Source organism: Equus asinus, chromosome 13 (assembly GCF_041296235.1).
Source record: "Equus asinus isolate D_3611 breed Donkey chromosome 13, EquAss-T2T_v2, whole genome shotgun sequence".
Lineage (NCBI taxonomy): Eukaryota > Metazoa > Chordata > Mammalia > Perissodactyla > Equidae > Equus > Equus asinus.
The window spans coordinates 42731270-42749314 of NC_091802.1; the positions used below are offsets into that span (position 1 = coordinate 42731270).

The following is an 18045-nucleotide window of genomic DNA, read 5'->3' on the forward strand; positions in this document are numbered from 1 at the left end:
GAGAGGCTGCACCCTGGGAAGCTTCCTCTCCCCACTGGGCTGTAACCTGGAGGCTCTAGCCAGACCCTTGAACAGGCGACCCCAGCCCCACTCCCTTGACCGCATGAGCCTCCGTTTTCCCATCTTGGAAAAGGGGATGCCCCAACTCCACCACTTCACAGGGCTGTTGTGACGATTAAAAGGCAAGAAGGTAGGTAGATGCGTTTTCTAGAAGGTAAAATGCTACACAGAGTAGAGTTGCCAGATAAAATACAGGACACTCAGTTAAATTTGAATTTCAGATAAACAACAAAGAATTTCTTAGATAAGCATGTCCCAAATATTGCATGGGATATACTAAAAACCGCTTTGCTGTTTATCTAAAATTCAAATATAACTGGGCATCCTTTATTTGCCAATTGCGGCCGCTAACACACAGGCATGAGATCACTCATAGCCATCTCTGTCCCCTTCCAACAGTGGTGGCTCTTAGATCAGAGGGTCAGAGAGCTCCTCAGGAATCTAATGAAAGCTATGGATCCTCTCTCTCTCTTTCTCTCTCACACACACACACACACACATAGAGGTTTGCACACAATTTTGGGAGAGGTGTTAACATGCCCCCCCAGTATCATCTATGGACCCCAAAGGGAGAAGCTCCTCTCCGGGGAATAGCTCTCCCCAACTGCCCCCTATTTCCCCTCCTCAGGCCTCTCCCAACCTCCTCCTCCCGCTGGAGGCCTAGAAGCTCAGACAATACCCTTGGTGCCCCCTCCAGCCAAGTGCCTGCTTCTTCCCCACACAAAGTCCCTGAGTCCTAACCCCAGCCCCTCCCTGAAGTGCCATCCCTGCCAGTCTACTTACAGGTGGGCTTCTTGAGGCTCTGGGGGCTCGGCAGGGTGCCTGTGGCTCTCCGGTAGCTTAGTCGCCTGCAAGGACACAAGGGGATGGGCAGGCCCATGAGCTGGGCCAGAGAACCAGTCAGAGGGAGCCTTCTGGAAAACTTGAGGAAACCGAGGCCCGGATCCCACAGGTGGCACAGCCTGGCACACCAAGGGTCTCCTGCTTTGCACCGAGTTCCAGTGAAGAGGGAAACTTTCATAAACACGGGTTCGAGTCTCTCGTTCTGGGAGAAGCTCACGCAGTCCAAGATGGTCACACCCAGGGATCCAGCCCAGTGCCCACGGTCAGTGATTGGTCATTACTTTCCCGTGACTGACTCTCAAGGAAGGGAGGCCCCTTCTCCACTCTCACTCGGCCTTCCCATCTCTGAGGAAGCTGGAAAATGGCAGAACGATGCCCAGGAGAAGCAGAGGGCAAAAGTGACCCTAAGTCAACACTCTTCTCCCCTCAGCCTGGCACATTATCCAACATGGCCGCCAGCACAGAGGCAGCCGCCAAAGCCTCGTCTCTGAGCTGAGAAAACGCCCTGGGCTCTTGGAGGAGCCTAGATTTCTACACTTAAATGCAGCTAACGAGCTTTCCCTCAAGACCTGTGAAGCCAAAGGAGCAGATGGGGCTGGGGCTCCTCTGAGAAAATAGAGCAGGAGTTCTCAAACTTCAGCACCTCAGCATCACCTGGCACGTCTGCCAGAACAGACTTGAGAGTCTGCTCACGGCGTCTCTCACTCAGCGGGTCTGGGGCAGGGCTCAGGGACCTGCATTTCTACCAAGTTCCCAGGGGATGCTGATGCGCCCGACCTGGGGACCACACCATGAGGGGCACTGAAATGGATGAACCCTGAGGTCTCTCGTCACCACATTCCAGACCCAAAAAGATGGAAGAGGGCTACAAACCTCAGGGGAGGCAAGGCAGCCATAACTGCCACCCCCTCCAACCCAGGATTTACACTTGGGAAATCTCTCCTGAGGAAATCATTTGAAATATGAGGAACAGCCTATGTGAAGATCATTATCGTAGCCTTGTAGCAGTGAAGCACCAGGGACAACTGGAGGTGTTCAGCCACAGAGAAGGAGTGAAGCCACTTAGGTACGACCCTTCCTGGAGAAGCCTTCCCCGAACGCCTGGACCAGGGCCAATCCTCCTACCTGGCCTGGCAGAGCCCTGCGTCCTCCTCCCGCACACCCATCAGACCTACAGCAAGTGTCCATCTGAACCAGGTGTGACTTTCCCACTAAACTGATGCCTGGCACAGGCCAGCTCAGCTCCTGATAAACACTGGCTGCCTAGGAATGAATGGTGTATCCCCCGATGAAATATTTAGCCACTAACATCACACAATAAAGAATAGGCAATAATGTGGGAAATACTAATGTCAAAATGTTGTTTAAAAAAAAAAAAAAGGAAGACGTCGGGGCCGGCCCCCGTGGCCGAGTAGTTACATTCACACACTCCGCTGTGGCAGCCCAGTGTTTCGTCGGTTCAAATCCTGGGTGCAGACATGGCACCGCTCATCAGGCCATGCTGAAGCAGCATCCCACATGCCACAACTAGAAGGGCCCACAAATAAGAATATACAACTATGTACCCAGGGGCTTTGGGGAGAAAAAGGAAAAAATTAAAAAATCTTTAAAAAAAAAAGCAAGACCTCAAATTCCATATGTAACACACATAAAAGGTACAAGAAGGAAATAAATCGTGCTGTTTAGATAGTGGCAAGACTGGGTCATTTTCTTTTCCTCCCCTTCCTCCTCTGTATTTTTATATTTCATTTCTCAATTTTCTCTAAGTATATATCATAAAATATACACTAATTTAATAACAGATTTCTATATATTTATTTAAATCTCAAAGAGTCATCACCTCTGGTTATGGGTCAAGAAGGAAAAACACAAGCGTAATTGGTACTCACCTCAGGGAACAACACACAGTGGGCCCCTCTGGCTGTGCTGGCAGAGATCGGGGGCTTTGTCATGTACCTATGCCTCTGGCCACTCCAGAACCACCCCCTTACAACACACCCCAGACCCACCTTTCCTGGAACTGCTTGGAGGGAATAAGGCCAGCTCGAAGGTTGGTGTCGCCGACTCGCTTGGCCTGCCACCACGTGGGGTCGTCCTGACTCACCACCTCCAGGATCTGCCTGCGCTGGAAGGGCAGGCCTGCCTCCTGGCAGGGAATGGCCCTGTCCTCGCGAGGGTTGTAGTGGAAGAGGGCCCTCATGAACACCTGCAGAGGAGGGGCTGGGTGAGGCGGCCCTTCATGCTGGAAGCAAAGATGCGTGACGCCACATCGAAGGCCAAAAGACAACCACCGTTCACAGTTACAAAGAACAAGTAGCCTTGAGAATAGAAAGCCAGTCAGAAACACACTGCACCTGTTTTTTCTTCTTCTTCAACCATTTTAAATATTACAGTCAGAAAATCCATCAAGAATCAGACAATGAATAGATGGGCCCCATGTCTGAATTTCTCTTTCCAACCTAAATATTTCCTTATTTACCAGATCTGCTGTCCCCATAAAGGCCTCTTAGCACGCACAAGGCAACAATTAGTCCTGGGAACAAAAAGTAAAGGCAAGCACAATTTGTAACTCCAGCATTACCTCTGAGATGCTCACTGCCCCCAAGGAAGTCAGCAGCCATCTGGCAAGTAAGTAATCTGGATGCTTCCGTAAGAACATGAACATCAACAAAACTAGTTACTGACTCCTCTTCGTTACTCTTCAGTGGGTAATTGACATCGACGGGTGTTACAACTCACTCCTGCCTCATCTGTCACATACTCGGCCAAACCCCAAGACTCCCCTTTACCCTGAAGTCACCCCCTCTATCATTCAGCGGCATAAATTTATTTTATTTATTTTTATTAACAGTAAATAGAAAAAAAAAAAAAAGGCTAGAGGGCTTCCTTACATCCAAATCATATTCCTAGATTCAGCTGGACGACTATAAGAACTTTCTGGCCAGACACTGTGAGGATAGATACCCTCATCCAGCCATAGATGTTACCAGGGTCCCAGGCACTCAGAGGACAGTATAATCTTAAATGGCCGGCCCAGATCAAGCTCCTGGCTCAAGAAGAAATGTTTAGGAAGGATGGGGTAGGGGACAGGCTACCCATTTTGTCCTCCAGGAAAACCAAGTTCTCTCCCTGTATCAAGTTAGAACCTGCGAAAGCTGCCGATGAGGACCGCATCAGCTGGTCCCAGGAAGAACCACCCTCCCTCAGGTAAGAGTCCGTATCATGTACACCCTGGGAGTCAACAGAAGAGCGCAAAAAAGAAATGAGCCATGTAAAGATTATGTCTTCATTTGCTGCAAAAACTGACATCAAAGACATTGTCCGTTATCAACCCCCATTCATCAAAATATTTATTGACATGAACTCTGTGCCAGGTGCCGTAATGTCCCTTTTCTCATACTGGGAGGCCGGGGCTGGGAATCAGCTTTCTTGAAAAACTGGCACACTTCCTTCCATCCACTGATGAAGAGTCTGTAATTCATTACGGTCTCCTTTCTGCCTCGGCTGCCAGGAAGTTCAGATCCAAATTTACTTGAAATCAAAGTAATGCCTCTGCTATCCTCTCTGCCAGCCCCTCAGCTCAGATCTTAATCCCTCACCTGGGCTTTCACGCCAGCCTCCTGCCAAGTCTCCCGCCTCCAGGCTCTACCCACTCCCTGCTTCTCCAGGTGGCTATCCCAGGGGGTTTTCCACAACACAAATATGGTTGCATCACTCCCCTCTTTAAAAAACAAACAAACAACAAAAAACACATCTTTAAGCGCTTCTTACCGCCTACTGGGTTGTACTTGGGTTGTGGGGTGCCTTCCCATATCCCGCAGGGCCCCACCATTTCAGTGCACCCCAGGCTGACTTCCAGCTGCCAGCACCGGCATCTCTGCCCAAAGGCTTCCTCTGGCCCCTGGGATTTGCTCTATCCTAATCCAGCAGGCAGGAGCTGCTGGCGATCAAGCCCCTCATGCAGCCTGCTGGGAGGTGGTGCACAGATGCCCCCAGCGACTCGGACTCTGGGGTGGGATGACGGAGGCACGTGTCTACAGGGGAGCCCGAGCTCTCCAGCAGCATGAAGCCCACAGTGGTAATGTGCTTGACGACACACCCTTTGCTGCACTGGCCGCCTTCCCTTCCCCACTCCTGTACCGGCTTTTCCTGGGGTCACCTCCAAATAAACCATGTGCACTGGAATCTTGGTCTCAGGCTTGGCTTCTGAACCCCAAACTATGTAGGGATTGTACCAAAACCCTTAAAACATCTGAGGCCATTCAGAGGGTAGCCTTGACCCATGTCCCCAGCACGACCCCCTCCCTGCAGCCCCCTCACAGTTCTCACCAACCCCAAACCACACTGCTCTCCATTCCTCTGAGCCTCTGCATGCGCAGCTCCCCCTAAGCATCCCTCCACCTCTTCCTCACCAGGGAGGTCCTACTCATCTTCACCTGGCTCAAGCCTCGTTCCAACACCCCTACGACGCAACACCTTCCCAGGCGCCCGCAACTCCACACGGACTCCTTCCGAAGCACTCAGCACACAGCGAGGAAAGTCCTGCTCCTAGCACTCCTCTTCTGGACCAGGACCCTCAAAGCTGCTAACCGTCGCTGTCCCCAGCACCTGGCAGAGCGTCCGGCACAGAGGAGGTGCCCAAGACGGTAGGCTCAACGGAAAATTGAACAAATGGCAGCTACTGAATTGGTCCCAAAGCCAGCACATTTGGTACCTTCTCCTCCGCACGGCCCTGACTTTCTACTTCACTTAAAAGAAGCTTGTCTTTTATTAGTGAGCTACGTCAAACCCTGGTTGGAAAGAGGCAGGGTACAAACAAATGAGTCACACTGTGACTGATTCACAGTTCTCTCCCGAGCACACGTTCCGGGGACCAGTCGCGAGATCCCTTCCCGAATGACCGTCTCAGAGGCTGGGCGAGAGCCCTCCCCGCTCCCACCCGCCATACCTTGCTCTCCTTTAAGCGGTCCTCCTCCTGGGTGGCTGGGATGATTTTCAGGGTGATGGATCCCTGCGAGTGGGCCTGAAGGGAGAGAGGGCACAGGTTTACCACCTTCCAGGCCTAACCTTCCATGAGCTCACGTCTCACTTCCCAGCTCTGAAAACTCACGTTCAGAAGGACAGTCAGACGCACTGCCTCCCCTGTGGCCCACCCTTCTACCGTGGCACTGGCTTGACTTAACTAAAGCAAAACTCAGAAACCAAGTATTTGCATTTTCATGGGACAAAGAGACAGAAGATTTTAAATGAGAACCTGAGGACAATGCAGGCACTGAATTCCAATGTGCCAGCCCTCCTGACGAGGGGTGCCCTGACGGCTGCCCTTCTCCCTTTTCTCTAGGGTTATTTTATTTGTTTTTATTTATTTTTATTATTTTTTTTTTGAGGAAGATTAGCCCTGAGCTAACCAGTGCCAGTCCTCCTCTTTTTGCTGAGGAAGCCCGGCCCCAAGCCAACATCATGCCCATCTTCCTCCACCCTACATGTGGGACGCCTACCACAGCATGGCGTGCCAAGCAGTGCCATGTCCGCACCCGGGATACGAACCAGCAAACCCCGGGCCGCCGAGAAGCGGAACGTGAGAACCTAACCACTGCACCACGGGGCTGGCCCCTCTAGGGTTATTTTAATAACCTAGCTCCGCTTCCTTTCCCTCCTTCCTGCCTGATTTGGGGCTGGTGCCCAATCAGAACTTCCCTCTTTGCTTCCATCTTCCCCAGCGGGCTATGCGATCTCAGGCTGCTTCTACTTTGCCAGGGGTTCCCCTTGCCTCTACTGGATAGAGGCTCTGCACCCCCATGTGGGGGTCCCACGAGGAAGGATGCTGTCAGTCCATGAAATCATCTCACCCCATGGTCTCCCCGGCCCTGCATCGCTCTGCAACACAAGGCACTCAGTGCCCAGAACCAGGGAAAGGGCCGTGGGGGCAGGGAGACCGGAGGGCCTGCCTGCCACCAGCGCCCCCTACAGCGGGGGCCTTAAAGAGAGGGCCTCCTCTCTTCAGATCATCCTAGCCCTGCTCCCCAAACCATGAGAAGTTAGCAAAGAATGTCACACTGCGGGAGGATGCCCGAGGACAAAGCTGTGATCGGGGCTTTTCACAATTTTGGTTTCGACTTGAACCCCCAGAATGGACTCAGGTCACTCTCGTCCCAGCATTTAATACTCTAAAGTCCCCTTACAGTTGTGAAGTGCTGCGTCCTTTCCCAGATGCTTTCATCCTAATGATAAGCACACATTGGTTGAGAAACCATCTGTATGCCAACTTCACAGGAAAGGAAACTGCAACTCAGAAGGACGTGATGACTCGTCCAAGGCTGCACACTAGAAAGTGATTCAAACCCAGGACCAGCTGACCCCAGAGCCCTTGCTCTCGGTCCTCCCTGTGCTCAGCTTTGTACTCCACATTCCTCAGTCCTTTGGAAGAGGGGACTCTTTTGGGGGGCCCTCCCAGTAGGGTCATCGGGCAAGGGGGCTGGGGGAGGGGGTGGCTGTGCTGCAGAGAAGGTTGGAGAGAGGCTGGTGGTCTGGATGCTCCACTCCTCCTGGCCCCCACCCCGCAGCCCAGGCACACTGTAAGGCTGCTTTGCCTGAGGCCTCCCCATGAAAACAAGAAGACTGAGCCAGATCTGTCCTGGCTCCAGGAAGCACCCTGCTTTGTGTCTCCAAAAAACACTCCCAGCACGCGTGCAGCACGGACCAGAATCTGGCTAATCTCGTCGGGCCGCTTATGCAGGACGGCAATCCCGTTCACTTCTCGGAGCTCGTCTCCAACGTGGACCAGGCCTAGGAGACAGAGGGGCTGACCGTCAGCACAAGAAGGGGGCCTCAGCCCCCAGAACTTGGAGCTCTGGGCACTGCGGGGCCCGCCTGAGGAACCCGCTGCAGGGCAGACTCAAGGTTTAAAAACGGTGAGTGGGACTGTGATGAACTGAGGCCCTACTGCACGCTGGGTGCCTCCCTCAGCATCACAGCCTCACAACCACCCGGTGAAACCCCCAATTTACACCTTGGCAGCTGAGATCCAGAAAAATTATGCAGCTTGCCCACGGCCACACTGCTAAGGAATAACGGAACCAGTGTTCAAACAGTTCTTTTGACATAGAAAGCTGGTGCTCTTTCTGCTATGACCTAAGCACGGTAAAAATATCATTAACTCCTCACTTTCGTGGGTTTACAGACATATCCAAGAACATCTTTCTCAAATCTTAACAAGGAAATGAACGGCATCAGGGAGGATGTCGTCAAAAGTGATACACCCATCTGTCCGCTGGCTTTAATGACAAGTGTCTCCGTATATTAAGCCCCTATTTGTTACTCAAAGTGGACACTGGCCCAGCAGCATCAATGCCACCCAAGAGGTGGTTAGGAGTACAGAATCTTGGGCACACCCAAGACCTGCTGACTCAGAATCTGCATTTTATCAAGATGCCCGGGGTGTTCATGTGCTTGTTAATGTTTGAGAGGCACTGGTCTAGGATGGTCACAACGAGAATTCCCCAGACTTTTGGGGCAACACTCCCCGACCTCAGCAGGTTTGTCTCCCAACTTAGTAGCTCTTCCACACACCAATGATTCTCAATCCGTTTTCCACCCAAACAAATCTGGGACAGAAACATCCACCTCGGTAACAGCAGCAACGGGCTGCTGGGCAAGGGTGTCCCTGCCCCAGTTAGGAATTACCCACCAAGCCCATGCTGTATGCTTTACTAACACAGTCCTCGGGCTTAGCCAACACATGAGCCCTTCTGATCACCCCCAAAGTGTCACACCTGAGATATTTTCAAACAATTAAAATTTCTGCTGTGCTTGGGAAGAAGAAGAGAATTCCAGCTCCACTCCCAGAAAGCAAAGCATATCCTAAAGAGGAGACCAGACAGGAGCAGGAAAGGAGTCCTGTGGCCAAAGGGAAAGGCTGGGGAATGATGGCCACCATCTCGGCCAGGCCAGCATTGATGGCACTCACCACTCCGGTCTGCTGCGCCTCCTCGCATGATCCTGGCCACCACAACAGCCCCTGAGTGCTCATCCCGCCGGATGGTGGCCCCCTGCATGGGAGACAGAGCGCGTAGCCTCCTAAGAAGCAGCCCCAAACCTCAGCCTCCGACTCTCTGGACCCAAAAGAGCTTCCTCCGTCCCTCCCTCCGCCACCCTAGAGGACACATCAGAGGGGACCTTTCCAATGCTGAGAATGCAATAAAACTGACACCTTGCATTAGTACAGTACAGCAATCTACAGTTTACACAAAGCACAACAGCACTGTGAGAATCTCATTAGGGGTGAGGGACCGGGGCCCAGAGAAGACAAGCATCGAGGTCACCCCACTGGTGAGGAATAAAGCTTTTTGTGATGCCCAAGCCAGTGCTTTCTCTGTCTGATCACTGTCCTTGCTACTTGCAAAGACATTTAATAAAGAGGAGAATATGTGCCAGCACATTTTCAACCCGCCTCCAACCCATCACAGGTTTCTGGGCCTCCTGCTGTTGCCGAGTGGAACCAATTACGCCCCAGCCAGAGCTTCAGGACCAGCACTTGGCCCATGAAGCTCAGCAGAGATGATGTCTAGGATGAGAAAGGCACTAATGAGCCCTCGATTGTGTGCACCGCGTGGCTGGACTGCGGCGAGGCAGGGCAGCAGGCAGGTGGAGAGCTAAACTCTGGAGGCAGATGGCCCTGGGTTTGAATCCACCCTGCCATTTACTAAAAGCATGTGGCCTTAGCAAGGACGCCCCTTATCTTCTCGGAGTCTGTTTCCTCTGCGGGGTGGGACAGCATTTAACTCACGGGGTTGTTGCAAGGATTACATGAGGTAATGCATGCAAGGTACTTAGCACACAGTAAGCGCTCAACAAATGCCAACCATTTTATTATTCGCTGTAACTGCAAACACATTGGCACACTTATAATTCACTTCATTCATGTCACCTATTTGAAGTCTAGTCATGCGTCGCTTAATGATGGGGATGCAGTCTGAGAAATGCACCGTCAGGTCATTTCGTCGTTGTGTGAATATCATAGAGTGCACTTACACAAACCTAGATGGTAGAGCCTACTGCACAACTAGGCTACGGGTACCAATCGTATGGGAGTGCTGTCATTGACCAAAACATTGTTAGGCAGTGCATGACTGTACATAAGATAAGTATTGCTGGAAAGAGAGGCCTTCAGCTAAGAACCCCGTGGCTTCTTGCCTGCTAGACCTTTGAACTTTCTAGCATCCCTGTCCATCCTTTGCTCCTTTCCTCCATCTCGGCAGATGGGTTCCTCCCATCTAGGCTGGTCCCTCTAACCCCGCCCTCCCTCTCCCACAATCTCAATGGCCCCTCTCTACTGGCTCCTTCTCCTGGTCCTAAAAATATTATCAAGTCCTTCCCATCAGTAAAAAGCCTACAGGCCCCACCCGCCAGCAGCCAGTCTTGGTTCCCTTGGAGCAAACTTCTCAGAAGAAGCAGTGTGTGTCTGGTCTCTCTGCTCCCTGTCCTCTGAGTCACTCACCTCCCACAACCTCAAACACACTAGCAAAAGCACTGCCGACCCACCAGCTGCCAGCTCCATCGCCACACTCAGCCTTCTCTCCTCTGATCTCCCTCCTGTCTGATTCTGGGGCTCGCCCTCCCTCTGGAATTCTCCCTTAGCCTGGGGCCTGGTGACACCTCTCCCAGTTCTTAATGACAATTCATCCCCTTTGCTGAGTCCTTCTCTATCTGCCTTTTAAATGTTGATGAAAGGGCCAGAGTCTCACCCCTGCCCTCTTCTTGTCTCATGCTGTATACTCCTTCCCCAGGTGGCCTCAACATCTCAGGCGTGCTTTGAACCCCTCCTGGATGCTGGCGGCTGCCACGTCTCTATCTCTGGACACGTAAGCCTTCCACCCGCTGTGCATCTCCACCTGGCCGTCACACAGGTCCCTTGAATTCCATAGGCCCTAAGCTCCTCCTTATTCTCCCTCTTGAATGATGGCCCCAGCGCCAACCAGTCATCCCAGCTGGACACCTGGGCATTATCCTAGGTGCCCCTCGAGACTGCTGCCCAAACTGGGGCAGTCATAAAGCGACATTAATTTTACTTCTGAAATACTTCTTGGATTTCTCTTCCTTATTCCACGGGCCTGGGTCAAGCCCTGGTTCTGAGCCTCAGGATCTGGCCCCCACCTTCCAATCAGTCCTCTGCTCTGGCCTCATCCTCCAGGCCACTTTCTACTTGGTAGCCAGGGTGATCTTTCTAAGCTGCAAGTCTAGTCACGTTATTTCTTACTTAAAACCTTCCCATGGCTCCCCACTGCCTTTGGGGTCAAGCTCAGCAACTGCGTATGGACAATCAGGTTCTTTATCACCTCCTCTGGTCTGGCCTCACCTCCTTCCCTCAGCCTTGCACCATGTGCACCCCAGGCTGCTCAGAGCTCCCGGAAACACCATGCCGGTTACCTTCCCATGGCTCTGCCCATGCAGTTCTACCATGTGGGAGGCCCTTCCTCTCCCTTTTCCTCCTGGAAAACTCCTGTTCCATTGTTGGAATTCAGCGTGGGCATCATCCCTTCTAGGAAACCCCTGGCCACTCCCTCCTGTAAACTCCCAGAGGGCAAGGACTAAGTCTGAACCACCTCTGAACTGCCGGCATCCAACACCGTGCCTGGCACACAGGAGGGCTCATGATGTTTGCTGAGCCGATGGGCGACGGCCCCATTTTGAAGGTACAAAAATAGAGGCAGAGGAAGGATCCCGTCTGTCTGCAGATGCGGTTCATCAGAGGCCATCTGGTGAAAGGGGAAGTGAAGAGAGCCAGCTGTGGCACTATCTAGGGCAAGCACTCGATTCTCTGGCTTCCACTGCTTCCCTCTATCTCATAAACAACTCTGTCCCTTCGCTCCGTAAATCAATGCTGAACCAGGACCAAAATGATAGCAATCTGTCATCTGGGGAGAAGAATGGCTGCTGCCCTGTGCTTCCTCAGTATTCAGGGCAGAGACTGGCAAGCTTTTTCTATCAACAGCCAAATGTAAATATTTTAGGCTTTGTGAGCCACACGGTCTCCATCACAACTACTTAACTCTGTCGTTGCGATGTAAAGGCAGCCACAGACGATACGTAAATGAACGGAATGGCCAGGTGCCAATAAAACTTTATTTACAACAACTGGCAGTGGGCCGGGTTAGCCCTTGGACTGTAGTTTGCCAACCTCTGGTTCAGAGCATGATGATCAAGCTGCCATATACAGCTGTGCAGGTTGTCTACTGCACAAAGGAGCTTGGCCACGGTTGAGGCCACTAGTGGCAGCCCTGACAAAGCTGCCACCACTCACTCCAAAGTCTTCAGGAGGGTCCCTTCCCACTTTTCTAGGTGGGTGGGGGTGGGATACAGGAAGAGGGTGGAGAGGGTAGGGAAGAGAGGTGGATGCCACATACCAGGGGTTCCTTGTTCTTCACCAAGCGAACAATCTTCACTGATTCTTCCTCAAAATCCTCTTCAATATTATCAGGCAGAGGGGGGAGAACAGGGTCGAAATTCTTCTGGGCCACCGTGTCGTGTACCATGAGCATGGCCTGTCAGGAAAGCAAGAGAAAAGCAGGGCTGACCCCAGAGCTCACAGGGGTCAGAGGTCTGGGCTGCACAGTGGTTGGGGGGTCTCGGATCTCATGCCAGAGAGACAACCAGCCAGACGCTGGCGCTGAGGTCACCTCCCTCAGGAGTCTCCTCTCCTCAGCCTCCCGACCGAGGGCTCTCTCCTGCCCCCATGCCAGGAGGCACGAGATGCGTGGGTGGGCAGGGACTCGGCGTGACTACCCTGAGGTGGGGGGTAGACAGCAGCTGGAGCAGCTCCCTCTCATCGCTGTGCGCGGAGGCGGCCTGCAGCTCCTCCATCACCTGTGGGGAAGGAGACACAAGGTCGCAGACGGCTGCTGCGAGCCTGCACCCCGGGCCTTAGACCCAAGGGCCCTCCCAGCAACTGCCACAGCACCCGGGGCACCTCGGACCCTCAGCCACCCCAGGACCAACACCCCCAGGGAAATCCTGCCAGGGGTCAGAAGAGCATGCAGCTCTGCGGGGTAATCCTAACGCGGGCTGACCTAGTTAGCCATGACTGGGCCCTATTCGCCCATGTGGACCTTCTCACGGAACTCTCACGATGAACTCAGTGTAGCTCATACTCGTTATTTTGCCACTTCACAGGTGAGAATTAAACAAGAGAGATTAAATATCGTGTCCAAGGTCGAAAAGCTTGTAAGTGGCATAGCCAGGATTTGAACCTGGGCTTATCTGGCTCTACTGTCTGTGCCCTCACCACTACCCTATTTTATAGATGAGGAAAGTCGACCTCAGAGAGGTTGAGTGATCTGTTTAAGGTCACAGAGCTAGTAGTAGAGGTGGTGCTGAGCCTGGGAGCCCGGCAACCCACTGTGCCCCTAATCACATTCCATACTGGAGAAAGGCACGGAGACCTGCCCCCGCAGGCTGCCCCATCCTCGCCAGGCCATCTCCTGGGTCAGGTGAGTTTATTCAGGAGCTGGCTTTAGTAGCCAATCAGGACAGCTTTTCCCAAACCAGGCAACACAGAGGACAGGTCCACAAGACACCAAGAAGCGTTCTTTTAAAAAACGAGAAGCCAGGGGCCGGCCCCGTGGCCAAATGGTTAAGTTCACGCACTCCGCTTTGGCAGCCCAGGGTTTTGCTGGTTCGGATCCTGGGCGCGGACCTAGCACCACTCATCAAGCCATGCTGAGGTGGCGTCCCACATGCCACAACCAGAAGGACCTACAACTAGAATATACAACCATGTACTGGGGGGCTTTGGGGAAAAGAAGAAAACAAAAACAAGAAGCCTGCGCCAGTAAGTGAGGACGCACTGCAAGTCCCTTGACCCCAGGACTTCACATTGGGCCTCCCCAAAGCACAGATGCAAGGCGCTCATCTGACCTATTCACGTCACCGGTCCTCGACAGTTTGGGAACTGCTGATCTGACCCAAACGCTCTCACTTCACAGCTGGGAAACAGAATCTCTCGGGAATACAGAGTAAGTGGGCGTCATCATGTCACCATGGCCTCCGGCCCAGCCCAGGGCTCTCGAGTTCCTCCCTGCCTGTTAGCAGGCCCAGGGAGGAGGAGAAGGGAAGGAAACGCCTCTTCATCTTTGGGCTCTCAAGTCCTGATGTCCCCTAGGCTAAGAAACGGTGACAAGTCAAGACGAAGGAGCTCTACGGGGCGGGGGGCTGACACGGTAAGGAAAAACCCTGGGGCTTACATCCTCCGCGAGGGCCACAGCGCTGTGCAGAACGGGGGTTGGACTTTGCGTCTCGTAATAGCGAAGCTTCTCGTGAATCTGCAAAGACAGCGGATTTCAGGCTGGGGCCTCCCAGGCCAGCTGCCCAGATTTACCCTGGACACCACACAACCCACCCACGGCTGTGAGGATGCCTAAGGCTGCAGCCTGGGGCCCTAACGGGTCAGCATCAGAGAGAGCCCTGCATAGCGGGCTAGTGAAACCTTGCTGGGGCAGCAGGCTGGCCAGGATGACCCCAAGTCAGCTAGGAAGCCCTCTGGACACCCTCACCAGGTGGGATGAACCAGAGTGTTACCTTCATTAGGTAACTGAGACTTTTTTCACTGAAAACATCCCTCAGGAAGCCCATCTCTTCCTTGTGGTTAGAGTCAGGTCTGAGCTGAGAGGTCAGCAGCGCCAGGGTCTCATGCAAACCTGAGGACAGTGTGACAACAACAAAGTACAGCAAATGCAATGGGGGACCCCGAGTGGACCCCCAAACAACGCTTCAGCCCTGCCATGTGGACATTCTCTGCCTAGGCTCTCATTCCCAGGGCCTGGAGGCAGGGCAGCTCCTGTGAGCCAAGGCTGGCAGCAGCCTGCTTTCTTTCCAGTCCCGGCCTGCTGGCAGGCTGTCTTCAGGGCTATGGCGGGCCCAGCCAGGGGAGGCGCTCACCGGAGTCCTCGGACAGCACCGGCATGTCTGTGCTGGTCAGATCCCAAGTCTGCCTGTGGATTCTGGGAGAAAGGGGGTGGGAGAATGAAGCTCCATCAAGCATATTCATTTAACAAACAGTGATTACACACGTACTGTGTCTGTCCGTGACCACTCTGGGGACAGGGGCAACGGAAACAATTAATTCTCTGCTCACTTTTTTCACAGAGGAAGGAAAGAAAACTAAGATTTGCGGAGTGCTCCCAAGGTGCCAAGCATTGTGCTGGGTGATTTCATACGACATTCTTCTTAGTCTGCCCAAAGCTCTGAGGAATGGGTACTAATATTCCCATTTTACTGAGGAAGAAACAGAGGCCTGGAGGAGTTCAGTAACTTTGGGGTCAGCATCCATACTCGGTGGCTCTTCCAGGCTGGTCTCAGAGGTGGGAAGTGGCCCCTGCCTGACAGTGGGTGCTGTCCCCCACAGCATCGCCCCTCCCCTGTTACCTTCTAAGAGGCCTCTCTGAAGTCCCTTGCCTGTGACACTTTCAACAAGTACCTGGCTGGGCCTCAAGCTCCCTCCTTCCCCACCATCCCCAAGTCCCAACCTGAAGGGAGCGAGCATAGGGAGAGAGGAGGAGGAGAAACGAGAGTCTCCGATGCGGGAGGAGGGAGCCCTGTCTCAGCAGGCCCCTCAACGTGCTCTGCAGCACGTGGACCTCAAAAAGTCCTCCTCCAGAGGGGACAAGGAGAGTAATGATTCATTCATTCCGCAAACAAGGAGCCAGCCCCACTGCGCCCGAGCACCGGTGCCACCAAGATGCATAAATAAGAATCGTACCGGCTCTCCAGCCACCGCCCCCCCTCTACGCCGGACTCACCCTCTGGCTTCTTCTAGCTGTGCCCACCGCTCCCCCCCACCCTCGAGCGGCCAGGCACAGACTCCAGCTCGCCTTCGGAAGGAAGGAACCTGTGGGACGAACAAGGAGCGCGGATGGGAAAAGGACAGACGAAACCGGGGGGGACGCACGGGGCTGCCTCGGAGGATGCCGAGCGGCGGGAAAGGAGCTGGGCGCTCCCGGGGGAGGCGGGTGCGGGGAGGAAGGCTGGGGGCCGAGGGGCGGGGACTGATCCCTCTCCCCCGGGGGGCTCGGTGGGCCGCGAGGCTGCGGTGTGCACGAGGGGCGGTCTCGGCCCATCCTCCCCGCCCCGCCGGGCCCCACCCGCCGCGGCCCCCGTCCCTTGTCTGTTGCCCGCGCGGGCTCCTACCTGGGCGCGCCGGGATCGCGGCTCTCCGACCCGGAGCCGCGCGGGTGCCCGGGGCCTCGGCCGCCGCTGGCTCCGCCCTCCCGGCCCCTCCCTGCCGCGGCCGCGCCGGGCGGGGGTGGCGGAGCCCGAGGAGGCGAGGCGCGGGGAGGGGTAGGGGGAGGGAGAGGAGGAGGGGAGGGGAGGGGGAGGGGAGGGTGAGGGGAAGGGGAGGGGGCGAGGGACGGGACGCGGGAAGGGGAGGAGGAGGAGCTGAGGGAGCCCGCGGCGTCTGGCACCGCCAGTCCTCTGCTGGCCCGGCCTCCGCTCTCCTGCGTGGTACCCCCTCCTCAGTGTCCTCCCACCCGAGCCCTGAGCAGCCCCCTGCTTGTGTCCCGTCACCCGGACTCAACCAGTCTTCTCTTCTGTCCCCACCGCCCCCGCATAAGCTCCCCCCCCCCCCCCCCCCGCCACAGCGTGCTGAGAAGTGAACACTTGCTTAACATATAATTCGATTTTGCAAACGTTTATTGAGCGCCCTCCAAGTCCCAGCCACTGTGCCAGGGGGTGGGGGTTCAAAGACGACCAAGACAGAGCTGCTGGATTTGAGGGCCTCGCAGGCCGGGGCGGAGGATCGGCCAGACGCGAGGGCCACTCGCCGTAACAATGCAACGTGCTGGGAAAGATTTATCGGTGCGCGGTGCCGGGGCCGCGGAGAGGGAGGGGAAGTCGAGCTGGGGAGACTGCGAGGCTCGAGTCGGCCCCTGTGCAGGGGGTGGGGCTGCGGGGGGAAAGCGGCTCGTGTGCAGGGCTTCGCCCGGGGGACCAGCTCTGAAATGGCCGTGACGATCACTGACTTTTATTGTGCTTTCTCAGATAACTCCTCAGATCACTTCCCATCACATTAGCTCCTGAGAGAGAGAGACCATTACGATCCGTGCTCTGTAACTGCCGTGCTCTGTAACTGAGGAAATTGAGGCTCAGGAGTGGAAGGACGGATGTGGAGGAGAGGGCAGGAGCTGCCGGGTGAGTGAGCAGGTGGTTGTGGGTATTAGAGGCTGAGAAGTGGGCGAGTGAGTCCCCTCCCCTCTCCTCCAGCAGCAAAGAACATGAAGCACACGTCGGGAGCAGGGGACCCCGAGATTAAGTCTGGGAGCAAGTCTTGCATGTCGAGGAGAGATTTTGGTCAACAGGCCCGTAGCCTGCAATGCTGGGGAGACTGTCAGGAGCAGAGGATCATGATGACACTTCCCTCCTTTCTCAATGTTATCTCCACCAGTGCTTCTAAAATGTAAGGTGCCTATGCAGCCCCTGCGGCTGTGTAGGGCTGGAGTGGCTCCAGACTCCCATTTCTGACAAGCTCCCAGGTGATGCGAGGCCCCTTATCTTGGGACCTCACTTTGAATAGAGAGAGACTACATGAGACACATTCTTACCTGGGGTGCTCAGTGTTAGAGAGCTATCAAGAGCGTCTGAAACAGGGTCAAATGGTTTTTGACAAGGACACCAACAAATGGTACAGAAACAACCAGACGTGTGTATGTGTGTGGTGGGGAGGGACTCACTCCCTCCCTCACGCCACATACAAAGTTCAATTTAAGAGGGACCAGGGCCTAAACATAAACTAAATTGATAGAGCTTCTAGAAGAAAACATAGGAGAATATCTTCTCAATCTTTTGGTTTGCAAAGTTCCCTTAGAAAAGACAAACAGTATAGACCCTAAAAAATGTCGATAAATGGACTTCATCAAAATTTAAAACTTCTGGGGCTGGCCCATGGCACAGTGTTTAAGTTCACACACTCCACTTTGGCAGCACAGAGTTCTCAGGTTTGAACCCCAGGGGCAGTCCTGGGCATGGACCTGCACAGCACTCGACAAGCCATGCTGTGGCAGTGTCCCACATATAAATCAGAGGAAGACTGGTACAGATGTTGGCTCAACAACAATCTTCCTCAAGCAAAAAGAGGAAGATTGGCAAGAAATG

General features: G+C 54.1%; 1 protein-coding gene across 3 annotated transcripts in view; it reads right to left on the reverse strand.

Annotated features, from left to right (window-relative positions):
* The window catches only part of MPP3 (MAGUK p55 scaffold protein 3), a 29536-nt gene extending 13315 nt beyond the window's left edge, over window positions 1-16221 (reverse strand). Inside the window, exons 1-12 of one of the 3 annotated variants that reach the window (XM_070483319.1) lie at window positions 16084-16221; window positions 15696-15784; window positions 14836-14897; window positions 14476-14594; window positions 14142-14219; window positions 12685-12765; window positions 12306-12443; window positions 8870-8951; window positions 7604-7689; window positions 5852-5926; window positions 2913-3109; window positions 844-908 (exon numbers count right to left, since the gene is read on the reverse strand). In XM_070483319.1, the coding sequence (XP_070339420.1) occupies window positions 844-908; window positions 2913-3109; window positions 5852-5926; window positions 7604-7689; window positions 8870-8951; window positions 12306-12443; window positions 12685-12765; window positions 14142-14219; window positions 14476-14594; window positions 14836-14860 (946 nt within the window). In that variant the 5' untranslated portion in view covers window positions 14861-14897; window positions 15696-15784; window positions 16084-16221. Of the gene's footprint in view, window positions 1-843; window positions 909-2912; window positions 3110-5851; window positions 5927-7603; window positions 7690-8869; window positions 8952-12305; window positions 12444-12684; window positions 12766-13815; window positions 13938-14141; window positions 14220-14475; window positions 14595-14835; window positions 14898-15695; window positions 15785-16083 lie in introns of those variants that run through there. The other 2 variants (XM_070483318.1, XM_070483320.1) reach the window with 2 other exon arrangements.
* Between the last annotated feature and the right edge of the window lie 1824 nt (window positions 16222-18045).